The 14,822-nt window shown below is 41.9% G+C and overlaps 1 protein-coding gene across 6 annotated transcripts in view; it reads left to right on the top strand.

Annotated features, from left to right (window-relative positions):
- Window positions 1–14,822, top strand: part of LOC137334795 (rho GTPase-activating protein 8-like) — a 69,050-nt gene that overhangs the window by 32,886 nt on the left and 21,342 nt on the right. For all 6 annotated transcript variants that reach the window (XM_067999778.1, XM_067999777.1, XM_067999779.1 and 3 more), the window contains exons 5-7: window positions 950–1,081; window positions 8,094–8,180; window positions 9,805–9,903. In XM_067999778.1, the coding sequence (XP_067855879.1) occupies window positions 950–1,081; window positions 8,094–8,180; window positions 9,805–9,903 (318 nt within the window). The remainder of the gene's footprint in view (window positions 1–949; window positions 1,082–8,093; window positions 8,181–9,804; window positions 9,904–14,822) is intronic.

Raw genomic sequence — 14,822 nt, 5'->3', positions numbered from 1 at the left:
TAAGAATGGCTTGAATTTCAAACTTCAGCAAGAGGATCTTGATAAATTGGGCCAGTGGGCCGATGAATGGCAGATGGAGTTTAATTTAGATAAATGTGAGGTGATGCATTTTGGTAGATCAAATCGGGCCAGGACCTACTCCGTTAATGGTAGGGCGTTGGGGAGAGTTATAGAACAAAGAGATCTAGGAGTACAGGTTCATAGCTCCTTGAAAATGGAGTCACAGGTGGATAGGGTAGTGAAGAAGGCATTCAGCATGCTTGGTTTCATTGGTCAGAACATTGAATACAGGAGTTGGGATGTCTTGTTGAAGTTGTACAAGACATTAGTAAGGCCACACTTGGAATACTGTGTACAGTTCTGGTCACCCTATTATAGAAAGGATATTATTAAACTAGAAAGAGTGCAGAAAAGATTTACTAGGATGCTACTGGGACTTGATGGTTTGACTTATAGGGAGAGGTTGGATAGACTGAGACTTTTTTCTCTGGAGAGTAGGAGGTTTAGGGGTGATCTTATAGAAGTCTATAAAATAATGAGGGGCATAGATAAGGTCGATAGTGAAATCTTTTCCCAAAGGTAGGGGAGTCTATAACGAGGGGGCATAGATTTAAGGTGAGAGGGGAGAGATACAAAAGGGTCCAGAGGGGCAATTTTTTCACTCAAAGGGTGGTGAGTGTCTGGAACGAGCTGCCAGAGGCAGTAGTAGAGGCGGGTACAATTTTGTCTTTTAAAAAGCATTTGGACAGTTACATGGGTGAGATGGGTATAGAGGGATATGGGCCGAGTGCAGGCAATTGGGACTAGCTTAGTGGTATAAACTGGGCGACATGGACATGTTGGGCCGAAGGGCCTGTTTCCATGTTGTAAACTTCTATGATTCTATAAGAGTAGCGATGACAGTTCATTGTTTTTGCAATAATTTGCTTTGCTTTCCCACCCTCTCTAGATACCTGAAGTACACACTGGACCAGTATGTTGAGAGCGATTATATTCTTGTTTACTTTCACTACGGGCTGAGGAGCAGCAACAAGCCATCTTTAAGCTGGCTACAGAATGCCTACAAGGAATTTGACAGAAAGTAAGGCAATTTCTTCCAAATTAGTCAAACTGGGGAATACTGGTACTATGCTTCTAGTAAATGACCTAGTGTCATGGGTACATTTATTAAGGTACCAATTCAATTATTTATGCATTCCAAAGCTTTTGCATGGTAAAGAGAATGTTTTGCTTCTCTTCCATTCTGGGAGAGCAAACTCTGCATTATTCTCCCACATTCATACTGTTGCCTTGATATGGTCTCCACATCAGCCCATCAGAGACCACTTCAGGAGTGGCCCTGGGAATATCGCTTCATGGCGCAATTGCGCACAGTGGATTGTCCACAGAAATTAACACTGAACTAGTGGCGTGCTCGTGTCATGATGCTATTTTGTGCCAATGTAAGTACGCTGACACATTAAACCAGTGCACTGATTTCAGCAGAGAAACACAGGTGGTCATTGTTCCAATAGCAGATCAGGAGACCAGTGAAAAATTTGAGTTTTCACTGTTCTGGGAACAAGTTAGGTCAGGCAGTACCTATTAACAAGTGCAGCCAATGGCAGGAGAACTGCACATTTGCTGTCAGCTGCACTTTTGCAAAGTAAAAGGACCTTAAGAGGCTTTGACTGTACAATACCCTTAATCAGCTTTAGTGCTGATTAAAGAAAAACCAAGACCAGTTTAAAATGTACAGATCTATCGGCATCTGAAAAGAGAAAAATGAAGTGGAATGAACTTGCATTTATATATCACCTTTCACGTCCCCAAGATGTTACAAAGCACTTCACGGCTAATGAATTGCTTATCAAGCGTAGTCACTGGTTTTATCGGAAAACACAGCAGTCAATTTGCACACAGCAAGGCCCCATAAACGGCAGTGACATAAATGACCAATAAATCAGTTTTTAGAGGTGTTGATCGAGGGATAAATGTTGTGCAGGGCACTGAGAGAACTATCCTGCTCTTCCTTGAGTAGTGCCACAGGATCTTTCATATCCACCTGGAACAGGCAGATAGGGTCTTGGTTTAATGCCTCGTCTGAAAGACTGCATCTCCAACACTGGTGCACTCCCTCAGTACTGCAATAAAGTGTCAGCCTAGGTTACGTCCTCAATTTCTGGTTTGGGACTTGAACCCATGATCTTCTGACTCAGACAAGAGGCCAAACTTTCACTACGAACATTTGTAATGAGCAGTCTCCCCCCAAAATATTAACCTCATTTCCCTTTTCAGGTGCATTAATATTTTTTCTATGTTTCTTGTATTGCTCCAGTTTAAAATATGGTGAATATCAGCATGAGTTATGACTGGGAAATGACACTTTAACATTAGTCGAGAAGAAAACTTTGCCAGTTGTCAAGTTCTACCAGGACTTTTTCCCAATGGACAATGTGTCCTTGCATGTCACGTGCTTTGAATCATTTGCTTCTGCTTATTTTGAGCAGAAATACAGCATGTACTATTGCATTTTGTTTTGTTATTGGGGACACTGCAAGAGTGTTGCTGGTTTGTGCTTTCTACCTTGCATTATAAAACTTTTTTCCAAAATAAATTGGCTTTTTTAAAAACGCTGTTTTATTTGAGTCAAAAGTCTATGAACACAGCAGCTGATGGTCTTAGAAGTTGGCAGGATATTTTGTTTGAGTAATCTATTGAGACTGACCATTTTTGAGGCACCAAGCTGTTTCAGCAGGTTTGAAATTGCAAAATACAGCTTTGAAATATAGGGTTCCATTTACTCATTAATTTTTTTAGATCAGCAGAGTGAGGTGGCAGAAAAATACTTTGGAAGTTGATGGTTTGAAGTAATGAGAAAGAAGACTGTGCAAATTTGTTTGTGATGTGAGAAAGGTCCAAACTGTTCATTTAAAAACCTTGCCAAAGTGGCTCTAATTGACATTTTTGTGGAGTTTATTTTTTATTCAATTTTTCTGTGTACCATATTCAGTCCAAAATTAGTAGCATCATCCAAGGTATTTGTATCAATGCTGGGCCTCAAAGGTAAATCCTTGGCTTTCTGTTACTGTTTTTTGTAAATCAGAAGTCCACTAAAATATGTTGGGAGTTTTTTTTTTCTTTCCCCCTGAAGTCTGTTACATCAAACAATAGCAACCTGCAAATATTATTAATACTATAAGCATTCCAGGAGCTGGACATTGTTCATCACTTTTCAGCTGACAATGAAAACCCTAATGTCCTTTTCCTATAGGAAGTTTTTGGGGGATACCATTTTACTGTAAGTAAAGTAATAAGAAAGGGAAGATCTGCAGGTTTTATAGCAGATAGTGTTTTTTTTTAGTGAACCTAGGTCCCTAGTATAGTTAACATTTTCTAATTTCAACGTAATTTAAAAGGGGTAACTAAGCTAAGGCAAGTCATGGCAGCAGACCTCGCACCCGTGATATGCTCCTCCTGCAAGATGTGGGAAGTCATGGACACTACCAGTGTCCCTGCCGACCATGTGTGCGGGAAGTGTGTCCACCTGCAGCTACTGACCGATCGTATCTCGGAGCTGGAGCTGCGGGTGGACTCACTGTGGAGCATCCGCGATGCAGAGAAACTCGTGGATAGCACGTTTAGCGAGTTGTTCACACCGCAGGTAAAGGGTATACAGGCAGGAAGTGAATGGGTGACCACCAGGAAGAGTAAGAGATGCAGGCAGGTGGTGCAGGGGTCCCCTGTGGCCATCCCCCTCAAACAGATATGCCACTTTGGATGCTGTTGGGGGGGATGACTTATCAGGGGAAGGCAGCAGCAGCCAACTTCCTGGCACCACGGGTAGCTCTGCTGCACAGGCTGGGAGGAAAAAGAGTGGCAGAGCTATAGTGATAGGGGACTCAATTGTAAGGGGAATAGACAGGCGTTTCTGCGGCCGCAACCGAGACTCCAGGATGGTGTGTTGCCTCCCTGGTGCAAGGATCAAGGATGTCTCTGAGCGGCTACAGAACATTTTGGAGGGGGAGGGCGAACAGCCAGCTGTCGTGGTGCACATAGGCACCAACGATATAGGTAAAAAAGGGGATGAGGTCCTAAAAGCAGAATATAGGGAGTTAGGAGGTAAATTAAAAAATAGGACCTCAAAGGTAGTAATCTCAGGATTGCTGCCAGTGCCACGTGCTAGTCAGAGTAGAAATAGGAGGATATTTCAAATGAATACGTGGCTAGAGGAATGGTGCAAGGGGGAGGGATTCAAATTCCTGGGACACTGGAAACGGTTCTGGGGGAGGTGGGACCAGTACAAACCGGATGGTCTGCACCTGGGCAGGGCCGGGACTGCTGTCCTAGGAGGAGTGTTTGCTAGTGCTGTTGGGGAGGGTTTAAACTAAAGTGGCAGGGGGTTGGGAACCTGAGCAGGGAGAGAGAGGAAAGCGTAACAGGAAGGGACAGAAGGTATGGAGTAATAGGTAAAGTGTTAAAAAAGGAAAAAGCAGGAACTAAGCGTCACAAAACAGATTTGAAAGTTCTTTATCTGAATGCACGTAGCATTCGTAATAAAATGGACGAGTTAACGGCACAAATAACTACGTATGGGTATAATCTTGTGGCCATTACAGAAACATGGCTGCAGGGTGACAACGACTGGGAATTAAATATGCCAGGGTATTTAACAATCAGGAAGGACAGGCAGGAAGGAAGGGGAGGTGGGGTGGCTATGTTAATAAAGGAAGGAATCACTGTAATACAGAGAAATGATATTGGGACAAAGCATCAAGATAATGAAACAGTTTGGGTGGAGATAAGGAATAATAAGGGAAAAAAAACATTAGTGGGCGTAGTATATAGGCCTCCTAATAGTTGCAACTCTGCTGGAAGAAGTATTAATCAGGAGATAGTCGGGGCATGTAATAAGGGAACAGCCATAATTATGGGGGATTTTAATTATCATATTAACTGGACAAATCAAATTGGGCAGAGCAGCCTTGAGGACGAGTTCATTGAGTGCATCAGGGATGGATTTCTTGAGCAGTATGTAACTGATCCTACAAGGGGGCAGGCAACCTTGGACCTGGTCCTGTGTAATGAGTCAGGATTAATTAATAATGTCCTAGTTAAGGATCCCCTTGGAACGAGCGACCACAACATGGTTGAATTCCATATCCAATTAGAGGGTGAGAAGGTTGATTCTCAAACAAGCGTACTGAGCTTGAATAAAGGAGACTATGATGGTATAAGAGCGGAATTGATTAAAGTGGACTGGGAAAATAGATTAAAGGGTAAGACGGTACATGAGCAGTGGTGTTCATTTAGGGAGTTATTTTACAACTTTCAAAATAAATATATTCCACTGAGGAAAAAAGGGTGTAAAAGAAATGACAGCCATCCGTGGCTAAGTAAAGAAATCAAGGATAGTATCCGACTAAAAACAAGGACATATAAGGTAGCCAAACTTAGTGGGAGGATAGAAGATTGGGAATTCTTCAAAAGACAGCAAAAAGTAACTAAAGGATTGATTAAGAAAGGGAAGTTAGATTATGAAAAGAAATTAGCAAAAAATATAAAAACAGATAGCAAGAGTTTCTATAGTTATATAAAAAGAAAAAGGGTGGCTAAGGCAAACATAGGTCCCTTAGAGGATGAGACCGGGAAATTAATGGTGGGAAACATGGAGATGGCAAAAATGCTGAACAAATATTTTGTTTCAGTCTTTACAGTAGAGGACACTAAGAATATCCCAACACTGGACAAACAGGGGACTCTCGGGGGGGAGGAGCCAAATACGATTAAAATCACTCAGGAGATGGTACTCAATAAAATAATGGGACTCAAGGCGGATAAATCCCCTGGACCTGATGGCTTCCATCCTAGGGTCTTGAGGGAAGTGGCAGTAGGGATTGTGGATGCTTTGGTGATAGTTTTCCAAAATTCCCTGGACTCAGGAGAGGTCCCGGCAGATTGGAAAACTGCTAATGTAACACCGTTATTTAAAAAGGGTAGTAGGCAGAAGGCTGGAAATTATAGGCCAGTTAGCTTAACATCTGTGGTGGGTAAAATTTTGGAGTCTATTATTAAGGAGACAGTAACGGAACATTTAGATAAGCATAATTTAATAGGACAAAGTCAGCATGGCTTTATGAAGGGGAAGTCATGTCTGACAAATTTGCTTGAGTTCTTCGAGGATATAACGTATAGGGTGGATAAAGGGGAACCAGTGGACATAGTGTATTTAGACTTCCAGAAGGCATTCGACAAGGTGCCACATAAAAGATTATTACTTAAGATAAAAAATCACTGGATTGGGGGTAATATTCTGGCATGGGTGGAGGATTGGTTATCGAACAGGAAGCAGAGAGTTGGGATAAATGGTTCATTTTCGGACTGGCAACCAGTAACCAGTGGTGTTCCACAGGGGTCGGTGCTGGGTCCCCAACTCTTTACAATCTATATTAACGATTTGGAGGAGGGGACCGAGTGCAACATATCAAAATTTGCAGATGATACAAAGATGGGAGGGAAAGTAGAGAGTGAGGAGGACATAAAAAACCTTCAAGGGGATATAGACAGGCTGGGTGAGTGGGCGGAGATTTGGCAGATGCAATATAATATTGGAAAATGTGAGGTTATGCACTTTGGCAGGAAAAATCAGAGAGCAAGTTATTTTCTTAATGGCGAGAGACTGGAAAGTACTGCAGTACAAAGGGATCTGGGGGTCCTAGTGCAAGAAAATCAAAAAGTTGGTATGCAGGTGCAGCAGGTGATCAAGAAAGCCAACGGAATGTTGGCTTTTATTGCTAGGGGGATAGAATATAAAAACAAGGAGGTATTGCTGCAGTTATATAAGGTATTGGTGAGACCGCACCTGGAATACTGCATACAGTTTTGGTCTCCATACTTAAGAAAAGACATACTTGCTCTCGAGGCAGTACAAAGAAGGTTCACTCGGTTAATCCCGGGGATGAGGGGGCGGACATATGAGGAGAGGTTGAGTAGATTGGGACTCTACTCATCGGAGTTCAGAAGAATGAGAGGCGATCTTATTGAAACATATAAGATTGTGAAGGGTCTTGATCGGGTGGATGCAGTAAGGATGTTCCCAAAGATGGGTGAAACTAGAACTAGGGGGCATAATCTTAGAATAAGGGGCTGCTCTTTCAAAACTGAGATGAGGAGAAACTTCTTCACTCAGAGGGTGGTAGGTCTGTGGAATTTGCTGCCCCAGGAAGCTGTGGATGCTACATCATTAGATAAATTTAAAACAGAAATAGACAGTTTCCTAGAAGTAAAGGGAATTAGGGGTTATGGGGAGCGGGCAGGAAATTGGACATGAAGCTGAGTTCGGATCGGTCAATGCCCTGTGGGTGGCGGAGAGGGCCCAGGGGCTATGTGGCCGGGTCCTGCTCCGACTTCTTGTGTTCTTTAGATTTGTGGTTGGGATCAGATCAGCCATGATCTTATTGAATGGCGGAGCAGGCTCGAGGGGCCGATTGGCCTACTCCTGCTCCAATTTCTTATGTTCTTATGTTCTTATGATATTACATGGGGCTTTGAGGAGGATCTTTGTGATATTGACAGTTTCAATATATGTATTTAATATATATATTCAAAGGAGTATATTTTGTTTTAGGGTGATTTGGGCAAGGACCATTCTTGACTACACTGAAATGCCATTCTGTTCCCTTGTACCCTGTGACAATAGGGACATCATGGTCAAATTACATGCTGATTACAAAGTCTACCTGTATTTGCCATTGGCTAAATTTTGCTACTTAGCTTCCCAATAGATCAGAAGGTGTATGCACTCCCTGGTATGCAACTGACCCATACAGACCAGGACGGCATCCAGTTTGATCTATGGTCTAGGCTGAGTTACCTAAAATTGGTCATGGTACCTCTGGATTAAGAAGAATTTAAAAAAAAATCAGCCAGGGTTAATGCTCCTGATTGTTATCTAGTGGCATAAAATGTAGCGTTTAATTTTCATTGAATCTGGGAATCCCTTGTCTCCAACCATACCAGGTCTAATACAATGACTGACACTTACAAAATTTGACCTAAACTGAGGATTCTCAATTCCTTTTATTCAAAAATGGTTTTTCTCTCCTTTTTTCTAGATATAAGAAAAATCTCAAAGCCCTTTATGTTGTGCACCCAACAAACTTTATCCGAATTCTTTGGAATATTTTCAAGCCACTTATAAGGTATGTTTTGTGAAATGGCCTGTAATTACACTTGCTCAAAGCTATAAGAGCAAAAATGAAAAATAAAACGGTGGAATAGTATGTGTTAGGATGGCTCGAAGACTGCTATCAGAGACACTGTATTGATGTGCAATCCGTTTTCACCCAGGGGTGTAGTTGAGGATATACATACTCACTTTAGATTTTTAAAGCCAAGTTGTTCACTTCCTGGCTGCTGTAGATGCCGTCATATGCTTTCCTCAGTCACTTTGGTGGCTAGATCAGGCAACCTTTGCTGCCAGAATCAGGAGTAGAAGAAGTAGCACCACTGATCTAGGCTTGACTTTTACAGTAAGTATGAGTTAATACGACAGTGTTATGGCAGCAGCTGAAACACTACTGCATTTACTCAAAGCTTCTAGAACAGTGGCGTCAGCTGACTATACTGGCAGAGCTGTCTCTCCCACTCCCATTTCTGTTATCTCTTCTTGAGCTTTCTCTTTTTCTCCTCAATGCTGATCCTTCTCCTTATTTCTGAATGCTCTCTTTCCCCAAGTACCCCAGTCCAGATTTTGAAAGCTCTTGTCTCCTTCCCCCACCCCTCCCAATTCTGGCAGCTCTCTCTTCCTCTCTTTCCACCTCCCCCCACCCCCCACTTTCTCTCCTGATTTGGCATGTATTTTTCACACCTCAGCCCCGCCCTCACTCCCAATTCTGGCAGTTCTCTTTCTATTTTCCCCCACCACCTTGATTTCTATTAGTCGTCTTTCTTCCATTCTGCTCTTGATTCTGCCAGGTGTCTTTCCTCTCTGATGCCCAATATTCTTGTAACCTGGGACTGGTGGCTGGCTGTAAGTCGAATGCAGACTGGCTGAGAACAGGTAAATTGGTGACTGGCTGCAGACTTACTGAAGAAAGTGGCTGGCTAGTTTCCGGTGGTGTTTGGCTGGCTGTTCGTTGTGGATGGGTGGTTCCTGAAGGTTGGCTGGTGGTGGTAAGTGACTGGCTGCAGGCTGGCATCTGGTGAATGTAGCTTCTGGCGATATTGATGACTGGCTCCTGCCAGTGCTGGCTGGCAGCTAGTGGTAGTCGGTTGGTTTCTAGAGGCTTGCTTCTGGTTATGGATGGGTGGCTGGTTGGTGTTAATTGCTGGGTGGCTTTTGGTGGTTGGCTGGCTGATGTTCATGAGTTGGCTGGTTTTCCTGCTACTTTCTGGATAAACTCTCTGAGCCATCAGGGGAGCATGTTCTGCATCTTTTAATTACTTTTTCATGCCATGAAGCCATATTCACACCATAAAGTATTTTTTTATCTGTAAAACTCAAATGCTACAAGTGCATGAAATAAATTATTTTTAAAAAAATCAAAATTCTTTCTGGGGATGGTATACCTCCAAACATCACCACGAGTGAAGAAACCTCCTGCATGGTCTACATTGTACCCATTTCAAAATTGCCGCTTCATAAGTATTTTCACTAGTGAAATGACTGATTCCTATCCACAAAAGCATTCTTTCTAGAGCTGATCATTGGAAATAAGTACAAAACACTGATTTGAAGTGTATAATTTTTGAAATAATTTGTAATCTTACACAAAGGACACTCTTTACTTTACTTTTCTAATCTATTGTTCAATTTTCTTTCAGTCATAAGTTTGGAAAGAAGGTCATATATGTAAATTACTTAAGTGAACTAAAAGAACATCTGAACCATGATCAGCTCATCATCCCATCAGAAGTAATCAGGTATATATCGAGATTACTTTCAGGTACACTTTTATATATATATATATAATGTGTGGGTGTCTTATTTTTTCTTGTTGTTTTACATCTCCCACTATTACAAGGCATGAACAGTAGTTCTTTGCCATTTTTGGCATTGTTGTTGTATGATAGTCTTAACTAGAAGCATTCTACTGGGAAGGAGGATTTAATCTCATTGACTTTCCTCTCTCTCTGCTTTTACCTGTTCCCTGAAATCAAAGTATTCTATTGCTAGATGCATTTCATCCAGTGCCCAACTGAGAATGGGAAAAACTCTCCGTTAAGGCAGCTGAGTTCAAATGGCAATTGAGACTCCCAAACCTGCTCCATCGCTGGAGTGATGGGTTTACTCGTGTACAGACTTGTATATAATGAATTTGTTGAAATTAAGTACAGAAGAAAGGGGCAATATAATTTGAATTATTTTTCATCTTTTCAGCTCTCCAATGGTAAACTAATTCCTCTACATTTTTATTTAATTACTATGATTTTTTCCTTGTGTTTTTGCATTCCCCTTCAAGCACTCTATATTGTTAACTTATTCGGGTCACCTGAGATGTTATGACACTTTTTATTTTTCCTGCTACAAATTGTGATTCACTGATGTAATCATAAGTTCTTGATTTTAAAACCAAACTACCCCGTGCAGTGCTTAGTGTGGAACTGAGTATAAATATTAGTTACCATTGCCAGCAGCAACAGTTCAGGGAGGCTTCGGCTTCTAAACCTTTTTGTCTATGCTGAGTTAGATGATCAAATGAAGCAAGTGTCAGTGGGGGAGCATTTAGGGAGCAGCAATCACAGTATCATAAGGTTTAGAATAGCTATGGAAAAGGACACAGACCACTCTGAAGTTAAAATATTCTATTGGAGGTGGGCCAATTTCAGTGGGATGAGAACAGATCTGGCCCGGGTAAATTGGAATCCAAGGTTGGCAGGCAAAACTGTAATTGAACAGTGGGCAGCCTTTAAAGAGGCGATAGTTCAGGTACAGACTGGGCACATTCCCACAAGGCAGAAAGGTAGGGCAACTAAAGCCAGAGCTCCCTGGATGACGAGAGAGTGAATAAGATGAAATGGAAAAAAGTGGTGTATGACAGATGTCAGGTTAATAACACAAGTGAGAACCAGGCAGAATATAGAAAGTTCAGAGGGGAAGTGAAAAAGGAAATAAGAGGGGCAAAGAGAGAGTATGAGAATAGACTGGTGGCAAACATAAAAGGGAATCCAAAAGTCATCCATAGGCATGTAAACGGGTAGTAAGAGAAGGGGTGGGGCCAATTAGGGACCATAAAGGAGATCTACTCATGGAAGCAGAGGGCATGGCTGAGGTACTAAATGAGTACTTTGCATCTGTCTTCACCAAGGAAGAAGATGCTGCCAGAGTCTCAGTAAAGGAAGATATAGTTGAGATACTGGATGGGCTAAAAATTGATAGAGGTACATGAAAGGCTAGCTGTACTTAAAGTAGGTAAGTCACCCGGTCTAGATGGGATGCATCCTAGGTTGCTGAGGGAAGTAAGGGTAGAAATTGCGGTGGTACTGGCCATAATCTTCCAAACATCCTTAGATACAGGGGTGGTGCCAGAGGACTGGAGAATTGCAATGTTACACCCTTGTTTAAAAAAGGGTGTAAGGATAAACCCAGCCACTATAGGCCAGTCAGTTTAACCTCAGTAGTGGGGAAACTTTTAGAAACAATAATCCGGGACAGAATTAACAGTCACTTGGACAAGTGTGGATTGATTAGGGAAAGCCAGCACTGATTTGTTAAGGGCAAATCGTGTTTAACTAACTTGATAGAGTTTTTTGATTAGGTAACAGAGGAGTAGATAAGGGCAATGCAGTTGATATGGTGTATATGGACTTTCAAAAGGCATTTGATAAAGTGCCGCATGGTAGGCTTATCATCAAGATTGCGGCCCATGGAATAAAGGGGGCGCAGTAGCAAAGTGGATACAGAGTTGGTTAAGGGACAGTGGTGAACGGTTGTTTTTTGGGCTGGAGGGAGGTGTACAGTGGTATTCCCCAGGGGTCGGTGCTGGGACCACTGCTTTTCTTGATACATATTAATGACTTGGACTTGGGTGTACAGGGCACAATTTCCAAATTTGCAGATGCCACAAAATTTGGAAGGATAGTGAACAGTGAGGAGGATAGTGATAGGCTGGTGGCATGGGCGGACACGTGGCAGATGAAATTTAATGCAGAAAAATGCGAAGTGATACATTTCGGTAGGAAGAATGAGGAGAGGCAATATAAACTAGAGGGCACAACTCTAAAAGCTGTACAGGAACAGAGAGACCTGGGGGTATATTTGCACAAATTATTGATGGTGGCAGGGCAGGTTGAGAAAGCGTTTTTTTTTTAAAAAAAGCATATGGGATCCTGGGCTTTATAAATAGAGCCATACAGTACAAAAGTATGGAGGTCATGATGAACCTTTATAAAACACTGGTTCGGCCACAACTGGAATATTGTGTCCAGTTCTAGGCACTGCACTTTAGAAAAGATGTGACGGCCTTAGAGAGGCTGCAGAAGAGATTTACGAGAATGGTTCCAGGGATGAGACTTCAGTTACATAGATAGACTGGAGAAGCTGGGGTTGTCCTACTTGGAACAGAGAAGGTTGCGAGGAGATTTGATAGAAGTATTCAAAATCATGAAGGGTCTAGACAGTAGATCAAAAGAAACTGTTCCCGTTGGCGGAAGGGGCAAGGACCAGCAGACAGAGATTTAAGGTGATTGGCAAAAGAACCAAAGGTAACATGAGGAAAAACTTTTTTACAGCGAGTGGTTGGGATCTGGAATGCATTGCCCGAGGGGGTGGTGGAGGCAGATTCAATCATGGCCTTCAAAAGGGAACTGGATAAGTACTTGAAAGGAAAAAAATTGCAGGGCTACGGAGATAGGGTGGGGGAGTGGGACTAGCTGAATTGCTTTTGCATAGAGCCAGTGTGGACTCGATGGGCTGAATGGCCTCCTTCCGTGCTGTAACCTTTCTATGATTCTATGATCTCATTTGGCCCAAGGTAGCGGCACTAGAATTGGTCTCTACTGTTCTGGATTAGAGAAGGGAAGAAAATAGCCAAATTCCTACTCTTGGTATCTAACAGTAACTCCTACTCTAAAATGCCCAGTGTACAGAGGACAGGATGAAACTCAGCTGTGGTATCCTTCAGAGTTGAAAAGTCTGATGATACTATGCTGCCTAGGCTGATACAGGAAGATCCCCTTATCTACTGGAGGGTGGCTGGCAACCCTTGGGGCCATACTCAAGTAAGTCAGCACATTTTGGGAGAGGAAAAAAGTAGAATGGAAACAAAGTACATTAAAAAAAATTCTATAGGAAGGTGTCTGATATACAGGGACTATACTGTGCATGGTCAACTGCTGTTTATCCCTAATTTATAGCAGAGGAAAAAGGTACTGGGCAGAACTTTGAACTTCAGTGGGGTCATAAAACTGGTGGCATCGGATCGGCCGCCTATTATACACCCTGCCCAATTAGCCTTTCCATTGAAATCAGGGTGTATTACGGGTGGCCAATCTGCTACTGCTAGTTTTATGTTCCTGCCGAACATTGAAACTTCAGCCCGTTATCACTGACAGTCAGGGAACCTAAGGTGAGCAAGCATGCAGAGCTCCAACCAAAGGAATAACAAACCACTGTAAAGCATTCAAAGGACTTGTGTGGAGAAAAATGTAAACAATGGGATGAGTTCACTCTTTCAATTCCCTCCCCTCCATAATTTCTAATATTTCTGACTGTGCAAAATATATGAATCTTCTGACACAGCAATTAATTTTTATTTTAAAATAAAAATGTAGTAAATGCTGCTGTTAAGAAAGCATACAGGATTTTTGGCTTTATGGCATAGAGTACAAAAGCATGAAAGTTATGGTAAATCTTTATAAATTACTTGTTAAACCTCAGCTGGAGTGTTGTGTCTAATTCTGGGCACCACACTTTAGGAAGGATGTCAAGGCCTTGGAGAAGGTGCAGAGGAGATTTACTAAAATGGTACCAGGGGTGAGGGACTTTAGTTATGTGGAGAGATTAGAGAAACTGGGATTGTTCTCTTTAGAGCAGAGTAGGTTAAGGGGAAATTTAATAGAAGAGTTCAAAATTATGAAAAGTTTTGATAGAATACATTGGAAGAAACCATTTCACTGGCAGGAGGGTCAGTAACCAGAGGACACAGATATAAGGTAATAGGCAAAAGAACCATAGGGGAGATGAGGAGACATTTTCTTAGGCAGCAAGTTTTTATGATCTGGAATGCACTGCCTGAAAGGGTGGTGGGAGCAGTTTCAATAGTAACTTTCAAAAGAGAATTGGATAAATATTTTAAAAGGAAAAATTTGCAGGGCTATTGGGAAAGAGCAGGGGAGTGGGACTAATTGGATAGCTCGTTCGAAGAGCTGGCACAAGCACGATGGGCTGAATGGCCTCCTTCGGTGTTGTATGATTCTGTGACAGACCTGCTGTCCCTCTTGTAGATGCCCAAGCTATTGTCAAACCATTAAATACAATAGTTTGATTTAACTTTGACCCTAAAGATTCCTATGCTTCCTACTTGCTCTTCCTTGAGACTATTAGAACCCTATATGAGGTAATAACTACTGAATGGAATTTGTGCAAATAACTATAAACATTTCATAGAATGGGGAAACACTTTTAATAAAGTGATAAATACTGTTGTGGGATATAACATGAGCCAATAAAAACTATCTGCTGGACTTGCACAGAATTTATTGCTACTTTTACTGGACCGTTTTAGGGAGAGAAGAAAAAGCCAATAATATGCTTTATGCACAAATAGAAAAGTTGCTTGTTCTTGATGACTACTGGATTTTGGAATGATAAAAGCTTAATCTTTAATCTGATTGCCATTGCT

Source organism: Heptranchias perlo, chromosome 18, assembly GCF_035084215.1.
Source record: "Heptranchias perlo isolate sHepPer1 chromosome 18, sHepPer1.hap1, whole genome shotgun sequence".
Classification (NCBI taxonomy): domain Eukaryota; kingdom Metazoa; phylum Chordata; class Chondrichthyes; order Hexanchiformes; family Hexanchidae; genus Heptranchias; species Heptranchias perlo.
Note: the sequence above shows the minus strand (reverse complement) of the source record. Positions and strands in the feature narration are given on the sequence as shown.